General features: G+C 42.8%; 1 protein-coding gene across 1 annotated transcript; it reads right to left on the bottom strand.

The window, feature by feature from the left end:
* Positions 1 to 1,037: 1,037 nt before the first annotated feature.
* LOC143220132 (uncharacterized) lies at positions 1,038 to 2,738 on the bottom strand. The gene has a single exon (XM_076445866.1). The coding sequence runs from the start codon at positions 2,736 to 2,738 to the stop codon at positions 1,680 to 1,682; it is 1,059 nt and encodes a 352-aa protein (XP_076301981.1). The 3' UTR covers positions 1,038 to 1,679.
* Between the last annotated feature and the right edge of the window lie 15,144 nt (positions 2,739 to 17,882).

Genomic DNA, 17,882 nt, shown 5'->3' with positions numbered 1-17,882 from the left:
CGACGTTACAACCGTGTAGATCTTGTACAGCGTGTTTAACAACGTCACCCCTCTGTAACAGTCCACTTTCTTTCCATCTCCTTTCTTCTTTATAGGAATTATTATCCCCGTTTTCCATTCCTCTGGCCATCCTCCTCCGTTCCATATCTCATTGCATATTTTCCAAGCTTCTTTCTTCACACTCTCTCCTCCATATTTCCATATCTCGTTTTCTATCCCATCTTCTCCTGCTGCTTTTCCTCCTTTTAATTTTCTGATTACTCTCTCTAACTCCTCCATTTTTATCTCTTCTTCACCCTCTTCTCTCTTCTTCCTTTTGCCACCTTCTACCACTTTTGTTTCAACCCCACCTAGCAATCCCATAAAGTAATCCTTCCATTCTTCTTTTTCTATTTCGCTCTCTGTGCCTTTTCCCTTCCCTCCTCTCACTTTCCTTAGAAAATCCCATACTCTTCCTTCTGTGTTCGCTTTCCCTGCTTCCTGCAATATCTTCTCTCTTTCTTGTTCCTTTTTCTCTTCGCATAGATTCTTGTACTCTCTCTTCGTCCTTCTATATACTTCCCCTTCTTCTTCCTCTCTTTTCCATGACCTTAGTACCTTTCTTAATTCTTTCTTTCTCTCTATGCACTCATTGTCCCACCAACCTTTCCTTTTCTTCTCTTTCTTGCCCTCTTCGCTTCTTATCTCTTTCTTAATTTCGTTGCACTTCCTTTCCAACTCCTTTAGTCTTTCCCCTATACTTTCCCCTGTTACTTCTATTCCCTCTGATCTATTTCTAAATTTTTCTTTTACTTCCCTCTTCCATTCTACTTTTGGTACGCCGTTCTTTTGCTTTTTTCTTTCTTCTCCGTCCGCTCCTTTTCTTCCTTCCTTCATTGTTATTACTATTGGCAGGTGGTCTGAATCTACCCTTTCTTCTATCACCATTCTTTCTATACCTTCCCTCGTTCTTTCGTCTCCTATCACATAATCTATTACCGTTCTTCCCCTCTGCCCTACGAATGTATATTCTCCTCTTTCATCCCCTTCTATCCCCCCGTTCATTATTTCTAACCCCATCTCTCCTAGCGTTCTTATCAGTTTTCTCCCATCACTGTTAACATTCTTGTCTCTTGATTCCCTACTTTCTTCTCCTTCTTCCTCCTGTCTTACTTTCCCCCCTTCTACTCCTGTTCTTGCGTTAAAGTCGCCTCCAACTATTATTTTATCCTCTCTCCCTTTATCCCACCATTCTCTCAGAGCTATCATTTTTTTGTCAATGTCTTTATTTACGTACACTCCTATTATCTTCCACTCTTCCTCTTCAATCATTACTTCTCCTCTTATTATCCCCTCTATTTCTTTTGTTTCTCCACTTTCCTTCTTCTTGCACATAATTTCTTTTCTTGCTCCTAATATCATTCCTCCGCTGGCTCTTCCTGCTTTTTTGTCTCTGACTGCCCATTGTTTTTTCCAAGTGTATCCTCTTGGTAATCTTCTTTTGATTTTTTCCCACATTTTTTCTTCCACCCACGTCTCCACTAGCACCATTGCGTCCCATTGCTCTAGGTCTTTCCAAAATCCATCGTCCTTCCCTAGCATTCCTGCCACATTCCAGAATCCAATTTTTGGCTTCCTTCTTTCTTCTTCTTTTGTCTTCTTCTCTTCTGGCGTTTCTCTCTCCCCGATCCCCCCTTCTATTACTTCTCTCCCTCCCTCACTTCTTCTCTCCATTCGTTTCCCTCCCCGTTTTTCAGTATTTTCTCCCTCTCATCCCATTTCCACATGATTCCATCTATCCATAGTTTCATGTATCCCATCTTAACCATTTTCCCTTTTCCTCTTTCCTTCTCCAATATCTTTTTTATTCTCCATTGTACGCTCCTCTCTTCAAAAGTAAGGTCATCTTCTATCCGTTCTTTTCTTCCTGCTAACCTCTTCTTTTCTGTCATTACTCTTCTTTTTTGCTCTTCTGTCGCGAGTTTCACTACTGCCCAATTTCCTTTACCTCCACCCTTTCTGCCTCCTTTCTTTACTTCTTCTACATCAAACTTTTCACCTATCACTTCTAATAGCTTCTTCACTTCTTCCTGTCCATCTCCTCCATCTTTTATCTCTATACCTTTTATGATTATGTTCCTTCTCCTTATCTCCCTATCTTTTTTTTCCCATTTTATCTCTACTTCTTTCAGTCTTCTTTCCATTTCTACGTTTCCACTTTCTACTTGTACCCTGCTTTTCTTCTTTTCTAACTCCTCTAGTCTTTTATCTATTCTGTCTTCCAACTTCCCTTCCAGCTCTATCTTTTTTACTCTCTCTTCTATCTCTCTCCATGTTTTTTTGTCTCTCTCTCTTTCTTTCTGCCACTCTTCTTTCAATTCTTTCATTTCCCTCATCATTCCCTTCATCTCTTTCCAATCTTCACACATTTCATTTATCATATTTATCGTTCCTTTCAGTGCCCCCTTTATTTCCTCCCTTATTACCTCCGTAATGTCGCCTTGCAGTTCTATCCTTTCTTTGCCGGCCTCTCCCTTCGCCTTCTCCGGCGATCTACCTGTCTTTCTGCTCTTTCTGAACGGATCTTTTTCTTTATCTTCCTTTCCATCATTCTCTCTCTCTTTTCTCTTCTTATCTAACCACTTTCCTAAGCCTTCTGCATTCGATAGGCTGCTGCTTCTTGTCCTTACCTTCTCTCTTATTTTCATTAATTTTCTTGACGCTTCCCTTCGCTCTTCCTCGCTTAACTTTTTGTCCATTTCGTTTCCTTATCTGCTCGTCTGCCTTCTTTCTCTTCTTTACCTGCTTTACCTGCCTTCTAGCTACCTTCTTTTCCTGTACGATGGCGCTCTTTCCACTGCTTCTGTTACCTCTTGTCTTTTTGTTTTCCTCGCCTTCTCACTCACTGTGCATCTAACCTCACTTTCTTCTTCTTTTCACTCTCCACTCCTTTTTCACCTTCTTCTTTGTCTTTCTTATCTCCACCTACTCTTCTACGCTCCCTCCAGCCACGGAGCCTCTTTCTTAACTTTTTCTTCCTTTCACTTTATCAAAATCTCCACTTTACTATCCACTCACATAGAACGTGCCTTCTCTCTATATAACCGGAAACGGATCCCGTGTTATGCGTTATGCTTTATGCGTTATGCGTTATGCGTCATGCGTTATGCGTTATGCGTTATGCGTTATGCGTCATGCGTTATGGGTTTTGCGTTATGCGTAATGCGTTATGCGTTATGCGTTATGCGTTATGCGTTATGCGTTATGCGTTATGCGTTATGCGTTATGCGTTATGCGTTATGCGTTATGCGTTATGCGTTATGCTTATGCCTTATGCGTTATGCGTTATGCGTTATGCGTTATGCGTAATGCGTTATGCGTTATGCGTTATGCGTTATGCTTATGCCTTATGCGTTATGCGTTATGCGTTATGCGTTATGCGTAATGCGTTATGCGTTATGCGTTATGCGTTATGCGTTATGCGTTATGCGTTATGCGTTATGCGTTATGCGTTATGCGTTGTGCGTCATGCGTTATGCGTTATGCGTTATGCGTTATGCGTTATGCGTTATGCGTTATGCGTTATGCGTTATGCGTTCTGCGTTATGCGTTATGCGTTATGCGTTATGCGTTCTGCGTTATGCGTTATGCGTTATGCGTTATGCGTTATGCGTTATGCGTTAGGCGTTATGGGTTTTGCGTTATGCGTAATGCGTTATGCGTTATGCGTTATGCGTTATGCGTTATGCGTTATGCGTTATGCGTTATGCGTTATGCGTTATGCGTTATGCGTTATGCGTTATGCGTTATGCGTTATGCGTTATGCGTTATGCGTTATGCGTTATGCGTTATGCGTAATGCGTAATGCGTTATGCGTTATGCGTTATGCGTTATGCGTTATGCGTTATGCGTTATGCGTTATGCGTTATGCGTTGTGCGTCATGCGTCATGCGTTATGCGTTATGCGTTATGCGTTATGCGTTATGCGTTATGCGTTATGCGTTATGCGTTATGCGTTATGCGTTATGCGTTATGCGTTATGCGTTATGCGTTATGCGTTATGCGTTATGCGTTATGCGTTATGCGTTATGCGTTATGCGTTATGCGTTATGCGTTATGCGTTATGCGTTATGCGTTATGCGTTATGCGTTATGCGTTATGCGTTATGCGTTATGCGTTATGCGTTATGCGTTATGCGTTATGCGTTATGCGTTATGCGTTATGCGTTATGCGTTATGAGTTTTGCGTTACGCGTTATGCGTTATGCGTTATGCTTATGCCTTATGCGTTATGCGTTATGCGTTATGCGTTATGCGTTATGCGTTATGCGTTATGCGTTATGCGTTATGCGTTATGCGTTATGCGTTATGCGTTATGCGTTATGCGTTATGCGTTATGCGATATGCGTTATGCGTTATGCGTTATGCGTTATGCGTTATGCGTTATGCGTTCTGCGTTATGCGTTATGCGTTATGCGTCATGCGTTATGCGTTATGCGTTATGCTATATGCGTTATGCGTTATGCGTCATGCGTTATGCGTTATGCGTTATGCGTCATGCGTTATGCGTTATGCGTTATGCTTTATGCGTTATGCGTTATGCGTCATGCGTTATGCGTTATGCGTTATGCGTTATGCGTCATGCGTTATGGGTTTTGCGTTATGCGTAATGCGTTATGCGTTATGCGTTATGCGTTATGCTTATGCCTTATGCGTTATGCGTCATGCGTTATGCGTTATGCGTAATGCGTTATGCGTTATGGGTTTTGCGTTATGCGTAATGCGTTATGCGTAATGCGTTATGCGTTATGCGTTATGCGTTGTGCGTTGTGCGTTATGCGTTATGCGTTATGCGTTATGCGTTATGCGTTATGCTTTATGCGTTATGCGTTATGCGTTATGCGTTATGCGTTATGCGTTATGCGTTATGCGTTATGTGTTATGCGTTATGCGTTATGCGTTATGCGTTATGCGTTATGCGTTATGCGTTATGCGTTATGCGTTATGCGTTATGCGTTATGCGTTATGCGTTATGCGTTATGCGTCATGCGTTATGCGTTATGCGTTATGCGTTATGCGTTATGCGTTATGCGTTATGCGTTATGCGTTATGCGTTATGCGTTATGCGTTATGCGTTATGCGTTATGCGTTATGCGTTATGCGTTATGCGTTATGCGTTATGCGTTATGCGTTATGCGTTATGCGTTATGCGTTATGCATTATGCGTTATGCGTTATGCGTTATGCGTTATGCGTTATGCGTTATGCGTTGTGCGTTGTGCGTTATGCGTTATGTGTTAGGCGTTATGGGTTTTGCGTTATGCGTAATGCGTTATGCGTTATGCGTTATGCGTTATGCGTTATGCGTTATGCGTTATGAGTCATGCGTTATGCGCTATGTGTTATGGGTTATGCCTTATGCGTTATGCGTTATGCGTTATGCGTTATGCGTTATGCGTTATGCGTTATGCGTTATGCGTTATGCGTTATGCGTTATGCGTTATGCGTTATGCGTTATGCGTTATGCGTTATGCGTTATGCGTTATGCGTTATGCGTTATGCGTTATGCGTTATGCGTTATGCGTTATGCGTTATGCGTTATGCGTTATGCGTTATGCGTTATGCGTTATGCGTTATGCGTTATGCGTTATGCGTTATGCGTTATGCGTTATGCGTTATGCGTTATGCGTTATGCGTTATGCGTTATGCGTTATGCGTTATGCGTTATGCGTTATGCGTCATGCGTTATGGGTTTTGCGTTATGCGTAATGCGTTATGCGTTATGCATTATGCGTTATGCGTTATGCGTTATGCGTTATGCGTTATGCGTTGTGCGTTGTGCGTTATGCGTTATGTGTTAGGCGTTATGGGTTTTGCGTTATGCGTAATGCGTTATGCGTTATGCGTTATGCGTTATGCGTTATGAGTCATGCGTTATGCGCTATGTGTTATGGGTTATGCGTTATACGTAATGCGTTATGCGTTATGCGTTATGCGTTATGCGTTATGCGTTATGCGTTATGCGTCATGCGTTATGCGTTATGCGTTATGCGTTATGCGTTATGCGTTATGCGTTATGCGTTATGCGTTATGCGTTATGCGTTATGCGTTATGCGTTATGCGTTATGCTTATGCCTTATGCGTTATGCGTTATGCGTTATGCGTTATGCGTTATGCGTTATGCGTTATGCGTTATGCGTAATGCGTTATGCGTTATGCGTTATGCGTTATGCGTTATGCGTTATGCGTTATGCGTTATGCGTTATGCGTTATGCGTTATGCGTTGTGCGTCATGCGTTATGCGTTATGCGTTATGCGTTATGCGTTATGCGTTATGCGTTATGCGTTATGCGTTATGCGTTCTGCGTTATGCGTTATGCGTTATGCGTTATGCGTTATGCGTTATGCGTAATGCGTTATGCGTTATGCGTTATGCGTTATGCGTTATGCGTTATGCGTTATGCGTTATGCGTTATGCGTTATGCGTTATGCGTTATGCGTTATGCGTTATGCGTTATGCGTTATGCGTTATGCGTTATGCGTTATGCGTTATGCGTTATGCGTTATGCGTTATGCGTTATGCGTTATGCGTTATGCGTTATGCGTTATGCGTTATGCGTTATGCGTTATGCGTTATGCGTTATGCGTTATGCGTTATGCGTTATGCGTTATGCGTTATGCGTTATGCGTCATGCGTCATGCGTCATGCGTCATGCGTCATGCGTTATGCGTTATGCGTTATGCGTTATGCGTTATGCGTTATGCGTTATGCGTTATGCGTTATGCGTTATGCGTTATGCGTTATGCGTTATGCGTTATGCGTTATGCGTTATGCGTTATGCGTTATGCGTTATGCGTTATGCGTTATGCGTTATGCGTTATGCGTTATGCGTTATGCGTTATGCGTTATGCGTTATGCGTTATGCGTTATGCGTTATGCGTTATGCGTTATGCGTTATGCGTTATGCGTTATGACTTTTGCATTATGCGTTATGCGTTATGCGTTATGGGCTATGCGTTATGCCTTACGGTTTATACGTTATGCGTTATGCGTTATGCGTTATGCGTTATGACTTTTGCATTATGCGTTATGCCATATGCGTTATGCGGTATGCGTTATGCGTTATGCGTTATGAGTTTTGCGTTACGCGTTATGCGTTATGCGTTATGCGTTATGCTTATGCCTTATGCGTTATGCGTTATGCGTTATGCGTTATGCGTAATGCGTTATGCGTTATGCGTTATGCGTTATGCGTTATGCGTTATGCGTTATGCGTTATGCGTTATGCGTTGTGCGTCATGCGTTATGCGTTATGCGTTATGCGTTATGCGTTATGCGTTATGCGTTATGCGTTATGCGTTATGCGTTATGCGTTATGCGTTATGCGTTATGCGTTATGCGTTATGCGTTATGCGTTATGCGTTATGCGTTATGCGTTATGCGTTATGCGTTATGCGTTATGCGTTATGCGTTATGCGTTATGCGTTATGCGTTATGCGTTATGCGTTATGCGTTATGCGTTATGCGTTATGCGTTATGCGTTATGCGTTATGCGTTATGCGTTATGCGTTATGCGTTATGCGTTATGCGTTATGCGTTATGCGTTATGCGTTATGCGTTATGCGTTATGCGTCATGCGTTATGGGTTTTGCGTTATGCGTAATGCGTTATGCGTTATGCATTATGCGTTATGCGTTATGCGTTATGCGTTATGCGTTATGCGTTATGCGTTGTGCGTTGTGCGTTATGCGTTATGTGTTAGGCGTTATGGGTTTTGCGTTATGCGTAATGCGTTATGCGTTATGCGTTATGCGTTATGCGTTATGCGTTATGCGTTATGAGTCATGCGTTATGCGCTATGTGTTATGGGTTATGCGTTATACGTAATGCGTTATGCGTTATGCGTTATGCGTTATGCGTTATGCGTTATGCGTTATGCGTCATGCGTTATGCGTTATGCGTTATGCGTTATGAGTTATGCGTTATGCGTTATGCGTTATGCGTTATGCGTTATGCGTTATGACTTTTGCATTATGCGTTATGCGTTATGCGTTATGCGTTATGCGTTATGACTTTTGCATTATGCGTTATGCCATATGCGTTATGCGTTATGCGTTATGCGTTATGCGTTATGCGTTATGCGTTATGCGTTATGCGTTATGCGTTATGCGTTATGCGTTATGCGTTATGCGTTATGCGTCATGCGTTATGCGTTATGCGTTATGCGTTATGCGTTATGCGTTATGCGTTATGCGTTATGCGTTATGCGTTATGCGTTATGCGTTATGCGTTATGCGTTATGCGTTATGCGTTATGCGTTATGCGTTATGCGTTATGCGTTATGTGTTAGGCGTTATGGGTTTTGCGTTATGCGTAATGCGTTATGCGTTATGCGTTATGCGTTATGCGTTATCAGTCATGCGTTATGCGCTATGTGTTATGGGTTATGCGTTATACGTAATGCGTTATGCGTTATGCGTTATGCGTTATGCGTTATGCGTTATGCGTTATGCGTCAGGCGTTATGGGTTTTGCGTTATGCGTAATGCGTTATGCGTTATGCGTTATGCGTTATGCGTTATGCGTTATGCGTTATGCGTTATGCGTTATGCGTTATGCGTTATGCGTTATGCGTTATGCGTTGTGCGTCATGCGTTATGCGTTATGCGTTATGCGTTATGCGTTATGCGTTATGCGTTATGCGTTATGCGTTATGCGTTCTGCGTTATGCGTTATGCGTTATGCGTTATGCGTTATGCGTTATGCGTTATGCGTTATGCGTTATGCGTTATGCGTTATGGGTTTTGCGTTATGCGTAATGCGTTATGCGTTATGCGTTATGCGTTATGCGTTATGCGTTATGCGTTATGCGTTATGCGTTATGCGTTATGCGTTATGCGTTATGCGTTATGCGTTATGCGTTATGCGTTATGCGTTATGCGTTATGCGTTATGCGTTATGCGTTATGCGTTATGCGTTATGCGTTATGCGTTATGCGTTATGCGTTATGCGTTATGCGTTATGCGTTATGCGTTATGCGTTATGCGTTATGCGTTATGCGTTATGCGTTATGCGTTATGCGTTATGCGTCATGCGTCATGCGTCATGCGTTATGCGTTATGCGTTATGCGTTATGCGTTATGCGTTATGCGTTATGCGTTATGCGTTATGCGTTATGCGTTATGCGTTATGCGTTATGCGTTATGCGTTATGCGTTATGCGTTATGCGTTATGCGTTATGCGTTATGCGTTATGCGTTATGCGTTATGCGTTATGCGTTATGCGTTATGCGTTATGCGTTATGCGTTATGCGTTATGCGTTATGCGTTATGCGTTATGCGTTATGCGTTATGCGTTATGCGTTATGCGTTATGCGTTATGCGTTATGCGTTATGCGTTATGCGTTATGCGTTATGCGTTATGACTTTTGCATTATGCGTTATGCGTTATGCGTTATGGGCTATGCGTTATGCCTTACGGTTTATACGTTATGCGTTATGCGTTATGCGTTATCCGTTATGCGTTATGCGTTATGCGTTATGACTTTTGCATTATGCGTTATGCGTTATGCGTTATGCGTTATGCGTTATGCGTTATGCGTTATGCGTTATGCGTTATGCGTTATGCGTTATGCGTTATGCGTTATGCGTTATGCGTTATGCGTTATGCGTTATGCGTTATGCGTTATGCGTTATGCGTTATGCGTTATGCGTTATGCGTTATGCGTTATGCGTTATGCGTTATGCGTTATGCGTTATGCGTTATGCGTTATGCGTTATGCGTTATGCGTTATGCGTTATGCGTTATGCGTTATGCGTTATGCGTTATGCGTTATGCGTTATGCGTTATGCGTTATGCGTTATGCGTCATGCGTTATGCGTAATGCGTTATGCGTTATGCGTTATGCGTTATGCGTTATGCGTTATGCGTTATGCGTTATGCGTTATGCGTTATGCGTTATGCGTTATGCGTTGTGCGTTGTGCGTTATGCGTTATGTGTTAGGCGTTATGGGTTTTACGTTATGCGTAATGCGTTATGCGTTATGCGTTATGCGTTATGCGTTATGCGTTATGCGTTATGAGTCATGCGTTATGCGCTATGTGTTATGGGTTATGCGTTATACGTAATGCGTTATGCGTTATGCTTTATGCGTTATGCGTTATGCGTTATGCGTTATGCGTTATGCGTTATGCGTTATGCGTTATGCGTTATGCGTTATGCGTTATGCGTTATGCGTTATGCGTTATGCGTTATGCGTTATGCGTTATGCGTTATGCGTTATGACTTTTGCATTATGCGTTATGCCATATGCGTTATGCGTTATGCGTTATGCGTTATGCGTTATGCGTTATGCGTTATGCGTTATGCGTTATGCGTTATGCGTTATGCGTTATGCGTTATGCGTTATGCGTTATGCGTTATGCGTCATGCGTTATGCGTTATGCGTTATGCTTTATGCGATATGCGTTACGCGTCATGCGTTATGCGTTATGCGTTATGCGTCATGCGTTATGCGTTATGCGTTATGCTTTATGCGTTATGCGTTCTGCGTCATGCGTTATGCGTTATGCGTTATGCGTTATGCGTCATGCGTTATGGGTTTTGCGTTATGCGTAATGCGTTATGCGTTATGCGTTATGCGTTATGCTTATGCCTTATGCGTTATGCGTTATGCGTTATGCGTTATGCGTAATGCGTTATGCGTTATGGGTTTTGCGTTATGCGTAATGCGTTATACGTAATGCGTTATGCGTTATGCGTTATGCGTTGTGCGTTGTGCGTTATGCGTTATGCGTTATGCGTTATGCGTTATGCGTTATGCGTTATGCTTTATGCGTTATGCGTTATGCGTTATGCGTTATGCGTTATGCGTTATGCGTTCTGCATTATGCGTTATGCGTTATGCGTCATGCGTTATGCGTTATGCGTTATGCTTTATGCGTTATGCGTTATGCGTTATGCGTTATGCGTTATGCGTTATGCGTTATGCGTTATGCGTTATGCGTTATGCGTTATGCGTTATGCGTTATGCGTTATGCGTTATGCGTTATGCGTTATGCGTTATGCGTTCTGCGTTATGCGTTATGCGTTATGCGTCATGCGTTATGCGTTATGCGTTATGCTTTATGCGTTATGCGTTATGCGTCATGCGTTATGCGTTATGCGTTATGCGTAATGCGTTATGCGTTATGCGTTATGCGTTGTGCGTTGTGCGTTATGCGTTATGCGTTATGCGTTATGCGTTATGCTTTATGCGTTATGCGTTATGCGTTATGCGTTCTGCGTTATGCGTTATGCGTTATGCGTCATGCGTAATGCGTTATGCGTTATGCATTATGCGTTATGCGTTATGCGTTATGCGTTATGCGTTATGCGTTGTGCGTTGTGCGTTATGCGTTATGTGTTAGGCGTTATGGGTTTTGCGTTATGCGTAATGCGTTATGCGTTATGCGTTATGCGTTATGCGTTATGCGTTATGCGTTATGAGTCATGCGTTATGCGCTATGTGTTATGGGTTATGCGTTATACGTAATGCGTTATGCGTTATGCTTTATGCGTTATGCGTTATGCGTTATGCGTTATGCGTTATGCGTTATGCGTTATGCGTTATGCGTTATGCGTTATGCGTTATGCGTTATGCGTTATGCGTTATGCGTTATGCGTTATGCGTTATGCGTTATGCGTTATGCGTTATGCGTTATGCGTTATGCGTTATGCGTTATGACTTTTGCATTATGCGTTATGCCATATGCGTTATGCGTTATGCGTTATGCGTTATGCGTTATGCGTTATGCGTTATGAGTTTTGCGTTACGCGTTATGCGTTATGCGTTATGCTTATGCCTTATGCGTTATGCGTTATGCGTTATGCGTTATGCGTTATGCGTTATGCGTTATGCGTTATGCGTTATGCGTTATGCGTTATGCGTTATGCGTTATGCGTTATGCGTTATGCGTTATGCGTTATGCGTTATGCGTTATGCGTTATGCGTTCTGCGTTATGCGTTATGCGTTATGCGTCATGCGTTATGCGTTATGCGTTATGCTTTATGCGTTATGCGTTATGCGTTATGCGTCATGCGTTATGCGTTATGCGTTATGCGTCATGCGTTATGCGTTATGCGTTATGCTTTATGCGTTATGCGTTATGCGTCATGCGTTATGCGTTATGCGTTATGCGTTATGCGTCATGCGTTATGGGTTTTGCGTTATGCGTAATGCGTTATGCGTTATGCGTTATGCGTTATGCGTTATGCGTTATGCGTTATGCGTTATGCGTTATGCGTTATGCGTTATGCGTTATGCGTTATGCGTTATGCGTTATGCGTTATGCGTTATGCGTTATGCGTTATGCGTTATGCGTTATGCGTTATGCGTTATGCGTTATGCGTTATGCGTTATGCGTTCTGCGTTATGCGTTATGCGTTATGCGTCATGCGTTATGCGTTATGCGTTATGCTTTATGCGTTATGCGTTATGCGTCATGCGTTATGCGTTATGCGTTATGCGTCATGCGTTATGCGTTATGCGTTATCCTTTATGCGTTATGCGTTATGCGTCATGCGTTATGCGTTATGCGTTATGCGTTATGCGTCATGCGTTATGGGTTTTGCGTTATGCGTAATGCGTTATGCGTTATGCGTTATGCGTTATGCTTATGCCTTATGCGTTATGCGTTATGCGTTATGCGTTATGCGTAATGCGTTATGCGTTATGGGTTTTGCGTTATGCGTAATGCGTTATGCGTAATGCGTTATGCGTTATGCGTTATACGTTGTGCGTTGTGCGTTATGCGTTATGCGTTATGCGTTATGCGTTATGCTTTATGCGTTTATGCGTTATGCGTTATGCGTTATGCGTTATGCGTTATGCGTTATGCGTTATGCGTTATGCGTTATGCGTTATGCGTTATGCGTTATGCGTTATGCGTTATGCGTTATGCGTTATGCGTTATGCGTTATGCGTCATGCCTTATGCGTTATGCGTTATGCGTTATGCGTTATGCGTTATGCGTTATGCGTTATGCGTTATGCGTTATGCGTTATGCGTTATGCGTTATGCGTTATGCGTTATGCGTTATGCGTTATGCGTTATGCGTTATGCGTTATGCGTTATGCGTTATGCGTTATGCGTTATGCGTTATGCGTTATGCGTTATGCGTTATGCGTTATGCGTTATGCGTTATGCGTTATGCGTTATGCGTTATGCGTTATGCGTTATGCGTTATGCGTTATGCGTTATGCGTTATGCGTTATGCGTTATGCGTTATGCGTTATGCGTTATGCGTTATGCGTTATGCGTTATGCGTTATGCGTTATGCGTTATGCGTTATGCGTTATGCGTTATGCGTTATGCGTTATGCGTTATGCGTTATGCGTTATGCGTTATGCGTTATGCGTTATGCGTTATGCGTTATGCGTTATGCGTTATGCGTTATGCGTTATGCGTTATGCGTTATGCGTTATGCGTTATGCGTTATGCGTTATGCGTTATGCGTTATGCGTTATGCGTTATGCGTTATGCGTTATGCGTTATGCGTTATGCGTTATGCGTTATGCGTTATGCGTTATGCGTTATGCGTTATGCGTTATGCGTTATGCGTTATGCGTTATGCGTTATGCGTTATGCGTTATGCGTTATGCGTTATGCGTTATGCGTTGTACGTTATGCGTTAGGCATTATGCGTTATGCTTCATGCGTTATGCGTTATGCGTTATGCGTTATGCGTTATGCGTTATGCGTTATGCGTTATGCGTTATGCGTTATGCGTTATGCGTTATGCGTTATGCGTTATGCGTTATGCGTTATGCGTTATGCGTTATGCGTTATGCGTTATGCGTTATGCGTTATGCGTTATGCGTTATGCGTTATGCGTTATGCGTTATGCGTTATGCGTTATGCGTTATGCGTTATGCGTTGTGCGTTGTGCGTTATGCGTTATGCGTTATGCGTTGTGCGTTATGCGTTGTGCGTTATGCGTTATGCGTTATGCGTTATGCGTTATGCGTTATGCGTTATGCGTATGCGTTATGCGTTATGCGTTATGCGTTATGCGTTATGCGTTATGCGTTATGCGTTATGCGTTATGCGTTATGCGTTATGCGTTATGCGTTATGCGTTATGCGTTATGCGTTATGCGTTATGCGTTATGCGTTATGCGTTATGCGTTATGCGTTATGCGTTATGCGTTATGCGTTATGCGTTATGCGTTATGCGTTATGCGTTATGCGTTATGCGTTATGCGTTATGCGTTATGCGTTATGCGTTATGCGTTATGCGTTATGCGTTATGCGTTATGCGTCATGCGTTATGCGTTATGCGTTATGCTTTATGCTTTATGCGTTATGCGTTATGCGTTATGCGTTATGCGTTATGCGTCATGCGTTATGCGTTATGCGTTATGCTTTATGCGTTATGCGTTATGCGTCATGCGTTATGCGTTATGCGTTATGCGTTATGCGTCATGCGTTATGGGTTTTGCGTTATGCGTAATGCGTTATGCGTTATGCATTATGCGTTATGCGTTATGCGTTATGCGTTATGCGATATGCGTTATGCGTTATGCGTTATGCTTATGCCTTATGCGTTATGCGTTATGCGTTATGCGTAATGCGTTATGCGTTATGCGTTATGCGTTATGCGTTATGCGTTATGCGTTATGCGTTATGCGTTATGCGTTATGCGTTATGCGTTATGCGTTGTGCGTCATGCGTTATGCGTTATGCGTTATGCGTTATGCGTTATGCGTTATGCGTTATGCGTTATGCGTTATGCGTTATGCGTTATGCGTTATGCGTTATGCGTTCTGCATTATGCGTTATGCGTTATGCGTTATGCGTTATGCGTTAGGCGTTATGGGTTTTGCGTTATGCGTAATGCGTTATGCGTTATGCGTTATGCGTTATGCGTTATGCGTCATGCGTTATGCGTTATGCGTTATGCGTTATGCGTTATGCGTTATGCGTTATGCGTTATGCGTTATGCGTTATGCGTTATGCGTTATGCGTTATGCGTTATGCGTTATGCGTTATGCGTTATGCGTTATGCGTTATGCGTTATGCGTTATGCGTTATGCGTTATGCGTTATGCGTTATGCGTCATGCGTCATGCGTTATGCGTTATGCGTTATGCGTTATGCGTTATGCGTTATGCGTTATGCGTTATGCGTTATGCGTTATGCGTTATGCGTTATGCGTTATGCGTTATGCGTTATGCGTTATGCGTTATGCGTTATGCGTTATGCGTTATGCGTTATGCGTTATGCGTTATGCGTTATGCGTTATGCGTTATGCGTTATGCGTTATGCGTTATGCGTTATGCGTTATGCGTTATGCGTTATGCGTTATGCGTTATGCGTTATGCGTTATGCGTTATGCGTTATGCGTTTATGCGTTATGCGTTATGCGTTATGCGTTATGCGTTATGCGTTATGCGTTATGCGTTATGCGTTATGACTTTTGCATTATGCGTTATGCGTTATGGGCTATGCGTTATGCCTTACGGTTTATACGTTATGCGTTATGCGTTATGCGTTATGCGTTATGCGTTATGCGTTATGCGTTATGCGTTATGCGTTATGCGTTATGCGTTATGCGTTATGCGTTATGCGTTCTGCGTTATGCGTTATGCGTTATGCGTTATGCGTTATGCGTTAGGCGTTATGGGTTTTGCGTTATGCGTAATGCGTTATGCGTTATGCGTTATGCGTTATGCGTTATGCGTTATGCGTTATGCGTTATGCGTTATGCGTTATGCGTTATGCGTTATGCGTTATGCGTTATGCGTTATGCGTTATGCGTTATGCGTTATGCGTTATGCGTTATGCGTTATGCGTTATGCGTTATGCGTTATGCGTTATGCGTTATGCGTTATGCGTTATGCGTTATGCGTTATGCGTTATGCGTCATGCGTCATGCGTTATGCGTTATGCGTTATGCGTTATGCGTTATGCGTTATGCGTTATGCGTTATGCGTTATGCGTTATGCGTTATGCGTTATGCGTTATGCGTTATGCGTCATGCGTTATGGGTTTTGCGTTATGCGTAATGCGTTATGCGTTATGCATTATGCGTTATGCGTTATGCGTTATGCGTTATGCGATATGCGTTATGCGTTATGCGTTATGCTTATGCCTTATGCGTTATGCGTTATGCGTTATGCGTAATGCGTTATGCGTTATGCGTTATGCGTTATGCGTTATGCGTTATGCGTTATGCGTTATGCGTTATGCGTTATGCGTTATGCGTTATGCGTTGTGCGTCATGCGTTATGCGTTATGCGTTATGCGTTATGCGTTATGCGTTATGCGTTATGCGTTATGCGTTATGCGTTATGCGTTATGCGTTATGCGTTCTGCGTTATGCGTTATGCGTTATGCGTTATGCGTTATGCGTTAGGCGTTATGGGTTTTGCGTTATGCGTAATGCGTTATGCGTTATGCGTTATGCGTTATGCGTTATGCGTCATGCGTTATGCGTTATGCGTTATGCGTTATGCGTTATGCGTTATGCGTTATGCGTTATGCGTTATGCGTTATGCGTTTATGCGTTATGCGTTATGCGTTATGCGTTATGCGTTATGCGTTATGCGTTATGCGTTATGCGTTATGCGTTATGCGTTATGCGTTATGCGTCATGCGTCATGCGTCATGCGTTATGCGTTATGCGTTATGCGTTATGCGTTATGCGTTATGCGTTATGCGTTATGCGTTATGCGTTATGCGTTATGCGTTATGCGTTATGCGTTATGCGGTTATGCGTTATGCGTTATGCGTTATGCGTTATGCGTTATGCGTTATGCGTTATGCGTTATGCGTTATGCGTTATGCGTTATGCGTTATGCGTTATGCGTTATGCGTTATGCGTTATGCGTTATGCGTTATGCGTTATGCGTTATGCGTTATGCGTTATGCGTTATGCGTTATGCGTTATGCGTTATGCGTTATGCGTTATGCGTTATGCGTTATGCTTCGTTATGCGTTATGACTTTTGCATTATGCGTTATGCGTTATGGGCCTATGCGTTATGCCTTACGGTTTATACGTTATGCGTTATGCGTTATGCGTTATGCGTTATGCGTTATGCGTTATGCGTTATGCGTTATGCGTTGCGTTATGCGTTATGCGTTATGCGTTATGCGTTATGCGTTATGCGTTATGCGTTATGCGTTATGCGTTCTGCGTTATGCGTTATGCGTTATGCGTTATGCGTTATGCGTTAGGCGTTATGGGTTTTTGCGTTATGCGTAATGCGTTATGCGTTATGCGTTATGCGTTATGCGTTATGCGTTATGCGTTATGCGTTATGCGTTATGCGTTATGCGTTATGCGTTATGCGTTATGCGTTATGCGTTATGCGTTATGCGTTATGCGTTATGCGTTATGCGTTATGCGTTATGCGTTATGCGTTTATGCGTTATGCGTTATGCGTTATGCGTTATGCGTTATGCGTTATGCGTTATGCGTCATGCGTCATGCGTATGCGTTATGCGTTATGCGTTATGCGTTATGCGTTATGCGTTATGCGTTATGCGTTATGCGTTATGCGTTATGCGTTATGCGTTATGCGTTATGCGTTATGCGTTATGCGTTATGCGTTATGCGTTATGCGTTATGCGTTATGCGTTATGCGTTATGCGTTATGCGTTATGCGTTATGCGTTATGCGTTATGCGTTATGCGTTATGCGTTATGCGTTATGCGTTATGCGTTATGCGTTATGCGTTATGCGTTATGCGTTATGCGTTATGCGTTATGCGTTATGCGTTATGCGTTATGCGTTATGCGTTATGCGTTATGACTTTTGCATTATGCGTTATGCGTTATGGGCTATGCGTTATGCCTTACGGTTTATACGTTATGCGTTATGCGTTATGCGTTATGCGTTATGCGTTATGCGTTATGCGTT

This window comes from Lasioglossum baleicum, unplaced genomic scaffold (genome assembly GCF_051020765.1).
Source record: "Lasioglossum baleicum unplaced genomic scaffold, iyLasBale1 scaffold0215, whole genome shotgun sequence".
In the NCBI taxonomy this organism is placed as follows: domain Eukaryota; kingdom Metazoa; phylum Arthropoda; class Insecta; order Hymenoptera; family Halictidae; genus Lasioglossum; species Lasioglossum baleicum.
The sequence above is the reverse complement of the archived record's forward strand: the minus strand, read 5'-3'. Positions and strand labels throughout refer to the sequence as shown.

What these genes read in the sequence shown, in the direction of transcription:
- LOC143220132 (XM_076445866.1), bottom strand. Translation starts at nt 2,738, where the DNA reads ATGGACAAAAAGTTAAGCGAGGAAGAGCGAAGGGAAGCGTCAAGAAAA.